The sequence below is a fragment of the Mus pahari genome, chromosome 7, assembly GCF_900095145.1.
Source record: "Mus pahari chromosome 7, PAHARI_EIJ_v1.1, whole genome shotgun sequence".
In the NCBI taxonomy this organism is placed as follows: Eukaryota; Metazoa; Chordata; class Mammalia; order Rodentia; family Muridae; genus Mus; species Mus pahari.
Window position 1 is genome coordinate 71,568,563 of NC_034596.1, and position 10,166 is coordinate 71,578,728.

Sequence of the window (10,166 nt, forward strand, 5' to 3'; positions counted from 1 at the left end):
ACCACCCACAAGGGGCCCTCCCCCCTTGATCACTAATTGAGAAAATGCCTTACAGCTGGATCTCATGGAGGCACTTCCCCAACTGAAGTTCCTTTCTCTGTGATAACTCCAGCTGTGTCAAGTTGACACAAAGATATCCAGTACACCTGGGAAGGAGTAACCTCAACTGAGAGAATGCCCCCATTAGATTGCACATAGGCAAATGGGGGGCATTTTCTTGATGAATAATTGATGCGGGGAGGCCCAGCTCACTAGGACAGTTCCTTTCTTGTGTTAGAAAGCAGGCTGAGCAAGCCATGGAGAGCAAGCCAGTAAGCAGCACTCTTCCATCGTCTCCCCTTCAATTCTTGCCTTTAGGTTCCCACCTTGACCTTTATGATGGACTCGTGATCTCTAAACTGAAATAAACCCCTTCCTCCCGGAGTTGGTCTTGGCCATGGCGTATATCACAGCAATCAAAAGCAGAATAGGACAACATGTGTTCTGTTCTGTTTCAGTTTGTGGGTGTGTGTTGTACACATGCATGTGTGCCACGATCATGTGTTTGTGATGAGATATGCCCAAGTGTGTGTACTACAGAAGCCAGAGGCCAACGCTAGCTGCCTTTCTCACCTCGAATGCTCTGCGCTTTATGTTTTAAATCTGTATTATTGATGCTACTGCTGCTATTGTGTGCGCGCACATGCGTACATATGCGTAGAGGTCAGAGGGCAGCTCTGTGAAGTCTTTCCTCTCCACTTTTACACAGTACTGTGGTTTGAATGAGAAATGTCCCCTAAGGCTCACATATCTGAACGCTTGGTCCCCCCATTAGCAGTGTTGCTAGGGGAGGTTATGGAACCCTCAGGAGGTAGAGCCTTGCTGGAGGAAATACGTCACTGCAGGCAGGCTTTGAGAGTTTACAGCTTCACCCCAAGTCTAGTTTGATGTCTGATTCCCATATGCTGTTGAGATATGATCTCTTAGCCTCCTGTTCCTGCCACTATGTCTCCTCCATCACTGTGGGCATTTAGCCCCCTGGAACTGTAAACTAAAATAAATTCTCAAGTAGCATTTGGTCATCACATTGTATCGCAGCAGTGTAGAAGTGACTAGTACACATGGACTCTGGAGATCAGCCGTCAGCCGTCAGGCAGATGCCTTCGCTAGCGAAGACATTTCACCTGCCCCTCCACCTTAACTTTTGACACAAGGTCTCTCACTGAACCTGGATCTCACCAGTTCAGCCAGCAAACCTAAGGGGTCCTGTTTCTGCCTCGCAGCACACCGTAGTCCAACACCAATTAAGTCATCTCCCCAGTCCCTATTTTTGTTTTGTTTGTTTGTTTATTGGAGACAGGGTCTCATGTAACTCAAGGCTGCTCTCAAATTCAATTGTCCTTCTTCAGCCGTCTGATACTGGGATGACAAGTATGAACCATCCCACATAGAGGTAAATAGACTTTTAAAATATAAAATGTAAAATAAAATGAAAAGAAATACAAAATTCACATAGAAGCATGCTCATGCGCGCGTGCATACAGAGAGAGAGAGAGAGAGGTGGGGGGAGGGAGACACAGAGAGATGCTTACAGTTGTTTATTATTATGCCACAATTTTTTTTTACTTTAACTTTTTAAGAATTTTATGCATATGGGCATTTGGTCTGCATCTGTGTCTGTGTGCCTGCTGCCTGTAGAGAGAACAGGGCATCAGGTCCTCTGGAGTTGCAAAGCTACCATGTGGGTGTTAGGACTTGAACCTGGGTCCTCTGGAAGCACAGTCAAAGCTCTTAACCACCGAGCCAGCCAGCTCTCTGGCCCCTGTGGCATAAATTTTGAGCATGGTGTTCCGTTAGCAATATCCTGACTTCTGAAAGCACTGAATGGGGTGCCAGCTTCAGTAGGAGTGTTAAAGGCAGACACGAGTCTACACTGTGCTCCTCAGAATCGAGAGAGTTCAGCGTGGGGTCAAGATAACACCTCCAACCCTTAGCAGAACCCTCTTTCTCTCTCTCCTAACCTTTCAGGAGATATAGTTCCCACTTTCGTTTTCGTAAGCTATATACCTCAGCTAAGAGAGTCTTGTTTTTCACCATCAAGCTGGCAAGGTCAGGATGGACGGGGTCGGCTGCCTTTTTGTTGTGTATGGTTGGGTTCCCGGTAGGATCCATTTCAAGAGGTGGATCAAAACAAGCCTATAAAGAGAAATGGCCAGTTAATTAATGAAATATGTGCCCTGTGGATCCAAACCCACAAAACCACATAAATGCTTACAATAAGTAGTTGCAAACAGGACTTGGCTTTAAGATATTTATCCTAAGATACCATCCTAGCAAACCAAACAGTCTCCAGGAAAGCAGCAAGCATCACGCTGACCTGCTTTGTCTTCTCCTAAACTGAACACTTACCTAACAGTTTCTACAGGCGGGAAGCAAACGCAGCCCGTGTGAACCGTGTGTTGTGATCTCTGAGAGTACAGGAATCAAGGCAACGTACATAAAACATCCCGAGACATCTCCCTCCATGTGCAGCTAACTCTAAACAGGGCAAGGGGGATGGCTAAGCGGGCAAGCATGAGGTCAAGAGTTCAGATTCTAGCACCCCTATAAAAAACAAATCAGGGTCCTGAGCAGGCCTGTAGACTGCACTGGGCAGGCCAGCGTGGAGACAGGAGGATTTCTGAGGTTTGGTGGCTTCCAGTCTAGACAGAGAAAAACTACAAGCTCCAAGTTCAGGGAGTGACTCTGCCTTCAAGGAATAGAATAGGGATGAGGGTGGTGGGTACCCGACATGCTCTTCTGACCTGCAAGCCCGTTCACACATGCACACAAATATATACATATGTGTATATACAATGCACACACACACGCACACAATTGCATGCACAATAAGAATTTAAAAAGTAAGTTCTGGAGAGATGACTCAACAGTTTAGAGCACATGTAGCTCTTGCAGAAGACCTGGGTTCAACTCACAACCATCTGTAACTCCAGTTCCAAGCGACCAAATGTCCTCTTCTGACTTCCCAGGGCACCAGGCAGGCATGTGGTATTGATACATGCATGACAGCAAAACAATCATGTACACAAGATAAATCTAAAAAGAAAGATAGTTTCTAGGGGCTAGAGAGATGTTAAGAGCATTTGCTATTCCTCCAGTGGACACAAAGTTGGGTGGTTTACAACCACCTGTAATTCTAGTCCAAGAGATCTGACCTCCTCCTTTGGCCTCTGAGGGCACTCATATGCACAAACCATACACACATGCTTATATGTAAAACAAACTCATTTTTTTTCTTAAAAAAAAAAATAAAAGAAGCAGTTTCTAAAAAGAAAGGGGAAAAAGGTAGCTACTGGAAAACCAAGCACGGTGGTGGTATATGCCTGTGATCCGAGCACTCAGGAGGCAGAGGTAGAAGGATGAGCCACCATGGCATATATTTTCATATTTCCCTTTCCTTTTTTTCTTTTTGGTGTGTGTGTGTGTGTGTGTGTGTGTGTGCGTGTGAGTGTATGTTAGTGGGTGTGGTTGATGTGTGTTTGGTGTGTATTGTGTGTGTTTGTGTGGTTAGTGTGTATGTGTGTGTGTGTGAGTATATGTTAGTGTGTATGGTGTGTATTGTGTGAGTGTGTATGTGTGTGTGTGGTTGTTACTTAGGCGCTGTCTACCTTGTTTTCTGAGATGTCTCTCACTGGCTCTTTCCTCCTCTAGTAGGGATATATATATATATATATATATATATATATATATATATATAGTGCCAGAATTACAGGCACATTTGGATGTGCCTGTGGGTTTCTTGTGGATGCCAGAAACTGATCTCAGATCCTCATGTTTATCATACAAGCAGTTTACCACGTGAACTATCTCTCCAGCCTCCCACATTTTCTTATCTCAGCAGCTGGGATGGCAGATAAAGTAGAGACAGTTCGTATTGTTCAGACAGTTCATATTGCTCATACTTAGCTGGAAACATATTTCCAAATTACCATAGTGCATAAAATAAGTGTTTCCTAAAATTCAGTAGAACACCAGAATCTAATATACCATACTGAATTAAATTATGTTTGAGTGTTTGTTTGAGACAGGGTTTAGATATACAGCCCAAACTGGAATCAAACTGTGAAACTCTTGCATCCCAAGCACTTGGAATACGTGCCCAGATTAGGTTTTAAGATTTAAGAACAGGGGGCTGGTGAGATGGCTCAGTGGGTAAGAGCACCCGACTGCTCTTCCAAAGGTCCTGAGTTCAAATTCCAGCAACCACATGGTGGCTCACAGCCACCCATAACAAGATCTGATGCCCCCCTCTGGAGTGTCTGAAGACAGTTACAGTGTACTTACATATATAAATAAATAAATAAGTCTTTAAAAAAAAGTACTGTTTTTTTTTTTAAAAAGATTTAAGAACAGAATAAAGACATTTTATAGAAACAAACCAAGTTTACTACAATGTGTTCTTACTTTAGAAAGGTTCTAATAATGAACTCTGCAAAGAAAAAAACCAAACTTATCGAGTGTGAGATACAAGAAAAAATAGGGAGTAGACATGCTGGATACTGTGGCGAGTACCTGTGATCCCAGTACTTGGGAGGCCAAAGGAGGAAGATTGATGTGAGTCTGAGATCAACCTGGTCCACAGAGTATTAGCAAAAAGGTGGAGAGGGAGTACAAGGAGGAGGAAGAGGAGGAGGAGGAGGAGGAGGAGAAAGAGAAGAGAATAGTAAAGATGCAAGCACTAAGTTATATCTTCAGTAGAAAATAAAGATTCTGGGAAAGAGAAGCAGGGAAGGGCTGCCGCAAGGTTGGGCTAAAGGGATGGCTCAGTGGTTATCTCCAGGGCTAGTAGAGGCAGAGTCAGGAATGCTGAGGTTGCTGGCTTCTAGCCTAGCACAGGCTTGTACACTCACAGGTACATGTGTATGTACACCATATACAATTACATACAACACACACACACACACACACACACACACACACACACACACACACCAGGAAAGCAGTGTGGTAGCTTGAACAAGGAACGCTCCTCCAACCCTGTTAGGTCCAAGCAACCGAGCAACATCCCCAGTTGTTGGTGCTATTTGGGAAGGTTATGGGGAGGTGGAGCTGGAAGAAGAACTTTGCTGTGTGAGGGCTCTGTGAGTTTAAAGCCTCTTGCCACTTCCAGCAGGACCTCTGCTCCTCATTTGTGGCTGAGGTGTGATCTCTCAGCTTCCTGCTCCTGGCATCCCACCTGCTTGCTGTAGTTACCCCCACCCCCCATGACAGACTCTTACCCTCTGAATCATAAGCCAAAGTAAACTCTCATAAGTTACTTTCTGCTGTTGTGTTTTAACATAGCAATAGAAAGCAATTAATACATGCAATTGTTTTTCTTTCTTTTTCTTTTATTTTATTGGGGGGTATTCATTTATCCATTTAGAGACAGGGTCTCACTGTGTACCCCTGGCTGTCCAGAAACTCAGTATGTAGAGCAGGCTGGCCTAGCTCACAGAGATCTGCCTGCCTCTGCCTCCCCAGTTGCTGGGATTAAGGTCCCACCTCCCTGAACACAGGAAGCTGCTTCTCTGTTTTTGTCAGGCTGTTGGCTGGCTGGTTTTGTTATTTTGTTTGGTTGGTTGTTTTTGCTTTTTGGATTTTTTGGTTTTGTTTTTGAGATAGAATTTTTCTGTGTAGCCTTGCCTGTCCTGAAACTCACTTTGTAGACCAGGTTAGCCTCAAACTCAGAAATCCACCTGCCTCTGTGTCCTAGTTACTGGGATTAAAGGCACGTGCCATCATGCCCTGCAGAAGTTTCTTTTTTTAAAGGGACATCCATTAAGAACAGAAAAAGAAGTTTAAAAAAATTACAAAATTTTAGTACTAAAGAATTCAAACAACCAATAAAAATTTGAGTTAACTATGCCATATATATATATATATATATGTATATATATAAACACATATATGTATATGTATATATACACATATATACATATATGTGTGTATATAATAAAACTTTATTGTTTGAGAATTTCATACATGCATAAAATGTGTTTTGATCAAATCCACCCCAATAATAAAAGGTTTGTAGCTGTGAAAATAATGTCATGAGTTGTATAACTCCTAAGCAAATAAAAAAGGGGAAGGCAGGCAAAAATAAAACAAGCACAACACACACACACATACTCATACATATACACACACATATACACACACATACACGCACACATACACACACATATACACACATACACACATACACATACACACACATACACACACATATACATACACACATACATATACACACACATACACAGCACACACATACACACATACACACATACATACATACACACATACATACATACACACACATACATACACACACACATACACACATACATACACACACATACACACATACACACATACATACACACACATACACACATACACACACAGTTTCTCATGCTGAAATGGGGTATAATAAACAGATCACATGTAATAAGATTGTAGAAATGTGGCCAAATATTTTTTTGAGAGAGTCTCTTGTATCCCAGGCTTGCATCAAACTCCATATGTATCCAAGAATGACCTTGATATCCTGCACATCAAGTATTTACATTACAATTTATAATAGTTACAAAATTACAGCTATGAAGTAGCAACTAAAATAACTACATGGCTGGGGTCACCACAACATGAAGAACTGTATTAAAGGGTTGCAGTGTTAGAAAGGTTAAGAACCACTGCTTTAGTGGTAATAAGATAAAGTGTTAGGTAGATATTTCTAGCGCTCTTAAAATGTCAATGGAGGGGCCATCTTTTGCTCCAAGAAGATATTTAAATTCCAGAATATTCCCCATTGAGGTTATGAAAGAAGTCTGTAAACCCGTAGTAGTATAGTGCACCTGAGGGAGTTGGACCACCAGCTTTGCTACTAAATCACCATGGCTGCTTCCTGGTGGGGTTTCCCCATCCACAAACCAGTAAGATCAGAGACCCTCTGCTGGGTGCTGGCCCGGAGGAATGGGCACCAGTAAATCCAACTACCAAAAAGGGCAAGCAAACCCAAACTTACTGCAGGTTTTGTTAGATCCAGATGTTTCAAGTCTTGTTCTGGGGAAATCAGCAGTGGGAGGGTTTACCAGATGGCTCAGCAGTTAAAGGCATTTGCTGCTAAGCCTGAAGACCTGAATTCTGCTCTTGGACCCACATAGTGAAGGAGAGAACTGACTCTTGAAGGTTGTTCTCTGATCTCAGGACACACACAATAGGTAGGTAGGTAGGTAGGTAGGTAGGTAGGTAGGTAGGTAGACCAATAGATAAAATTTTTAAAATGTAAGTGGAAGAGGACTGGTATGATGGCCTATCTGTATTCCTAGCACTAGTGAAACTGAGGCAGGAGGATATTAAAGTGTGAGGCTCAAAAAAAAAAAAAATCAGAGAGCTAGGTATTGTGGCTCACACCTACAATCCTAGAACTCTGGAAGCTGATGTAGTAGGGGACATAAATGTGAGGCTAGCCTGGGCTATAGGGTGAGATGATATCTCAAAAAACAAACAAAAAAGTGGAATATCATTTAGCCTCTGTTTTTCTTTCTTTCTTTTCTTTTTTTAAAGATTTACTTATGTATTTTATGTATGTGATTACACTGGCACTCTCTTCAGACACACCAGAAAAGGGCATTGGATCCCATGACAGATGGTTGTGGGATACCAGGTGGTTGCTGGAAATTGAACTCAGGACCTCCGGAAGAGCAGTCAGTGCTCTTAACCACTGAGCCATCTCTCCAGCCCCCTTTCCCTTTGAGACATTTGTTTTTGTGTGTATGATCGAGTGTGTGCCCCAGCTTGCATGTCAGAGAACAACTTTTGCGACTTCGTTCTCTCTCTGTCTACCTCATAGATCCCAGGAATCAAAACTTAGGCCAGCAGGCTTTTGCAAGGAACATATTTACCTGCTGAGTTCTATTAACAGGCCCCAGAGTTCATCTTCTGTATCCTTCTCTACCAAAGAAGTGCTAATCACACCAGCAAATGGGCAGTAGAGGCAAACTTTCCCTTCCTTAGACTAGCTCTCAACGGTACACAAACAATATCTTACTTCTGAAAACAAGGACAAAGTACCAGAGTCCAACTCACCACTGGGACATTTTCCCGAGCCGATAGGTGCGATAAGTGCCTGGCTTCTGGCGGCTTCGCCTCACAGGCCTCTTTGGTTTGGCTATTGGCAAGCCTCCCTGGGTCCGAGTGACTTACGGGCTGGAGTGGCCTTGACATGTTGGAGGCACAGGAAGCATACAACAGATCCACCAACAGTGACCCACGGCACCTCTACAGGAAGTTTCTGTATAGCGCTCAGGACAAGAGGTTGAGGTCTCTCAGGGTCATCAGCAAAGACTTCCAGAAACTTCTAGGAGTATCTCCAGTGCTTAGGCCTCAGAACGAGCTGCCTGCTCAACTTGTTTCTTGGAGAAACTGTGGATCTAGTTTCTAAAGAGAGGGTAAAATAGTTGAAATGTCATTATATCATACATTTAAATTTTAATTATATATTTCTAATATATGTGTATATATTTAAATATATATGCATATGTATGTGAGAGTCCTTGCTATATACGCCATAGCTTTATGACCTGTGAATTTCTCTCATTTAAAAAATTTTCAACTAACATAAATGCTAAGTGTAGCACTTAACAAACAACCAAACACAAAAATTCAAATGTAAATTGATAATGTACATACAAAAGTTTACAGAGCTCTTTATGCTCCAGAAGAAAGTATAAATGCAACCCCATATTACTTTCCTTTCAGTGTTAAGGGTCAAAGCCAAGGTTCTTGAGTGTGCTAGTGTTACTGGAGATCCGGGTCTGGGCTGGATGTTTTCAGGTTCTCTTTTTACATATTTATTTTATTTATATGTGTGCGCCTGAGTGTCTTTATGTGCATGAGCCCTTGGTGATCAGGACAGGGCACTATATCTCCTGGAAGTGGAGTCTCAGTAGTTGTGAACAGCCATGTGTGTGCTGAGTCTTAGACCTGAGTCTTAGAGAAATCCATGTCCTTTATCACTGAGCCATCTCTCCAGGCCCTGGGTTCCTGGGTTCTTGGTGCCTTACTCAAAACACTGGAGTAAGCACACATGGATTCCCAAAGAAGCAAGGAAATTGTTCTAAGGAGAGCGATAGCTAGAGCAGCAGGACACTCAAAAAAAGGGAGGGTATTCACCAGCCCTCATTATTATTTAGGGTTTTCTTTCATGGAGGTTTAAGAGAAGAAAGAAGGCTAATGAGACAGTCAGCCAGTTAAGGCTGCTTGCCACCACACCCTAAAACCTGAGGTCTTATCTCTAGGACTCACCTGGTAGGAGAGAACTCAAAGGTGTCCTCTGACCTTCATGTATGTACTTATGTGTATGTACACACATACACACACACAGACACACACACACACACACACACACCTTCTGCAAGTTGTCCTCTGACCACCATAGTACACATGAACACATACGTAATTAAACATTTTTAAATAGAAGCTGAGTTATATCTAACAATGTTTAAGGTTACAGCTTACTTTCTACGATTCTGAAAAATCCCACCTTCATACCCTCTGTATGTCTTTCTTACACTTAAGACACAGCTTACTATGGTTCAATTAGTGAAAGAACAAAATATAATTTTTCTTTTACCATAACATGGTCAAGCGAAAAATCCCAAATCCAAGATCAATTCCCAGGAGATCCCAGTGAGTGGGTATCCTGCACAATTTGCCAGTAGAATGTTTCCACGTCACAGCAACCGTTGCTAGGTGAATACATCACAGATAGCAAGGAAGGCAGAGACATCTCAAAGTGGCAGTTAGATTGCAGTTATTTCCCTAACTAAGGAAATAAAAGCACAAAGCATTTCTCACCAAATATTAGTTGACATTAAACAACAACAAGCAAACAGAAATGTTAAGGAAAGTGAGCCTACCCAAGTGAACAAACACTATCAAACATGAAAGTCCTGTTTGGAGGCTTTTGTGAAGTTCTTAGGATGGATCAAATGATTACACTCTGACACACACACACACACACACACACACACAAAATATATGTGTATATATATATAGTATCATATCTGTATCTACATTTATATAAAACTTCTGATCCCTAAAAGGATAGAAATGGTGATTCCATCTATTATTTCTAAGGA

At 42.3% G+C, this 10,166-nt stretch overlaps 1 protein-coding gene across 2 annotated transcripts in view; it reads right to left on the bottom strand.

Annotated features, from left to right (window-relative positions):
- LOC110324771 overlaps window positions 1–9,749 on the bottom strand; it is a 47,287-nt gene extending 37,538 nt beyond the window's left edge. The window contains exons 1-3 of one of the 2 annotated variants that reach the window (XM_021202457.1): window positions 9,659–9,749; window positions 8,113–8,463; window positions 2,047–2,175 (exon numbers count right to left, since the gene is read on the bottom strand). In XM_021202457.1, coding sequence (XP_021058116.1) covers window positions 2,047–2,175; window positions 8,113–8,250 — 267 coding nt within the window. In that variant the 5' untranslated portion in view covers window positions 8,251–8,463; window positions 9,659–9,749. Of the gene's footprint in view, window positions 1–2,046; window positions 2,176–8,112; window positions 8,464–9,568 lie in introns of both variants that reach the window. The other variant, XM_021202458.1, reaches the window with a different exon arrangement.
- Between the last annotated feature and the right edge of the window lie 417 nt (window positions 9,750–10,166).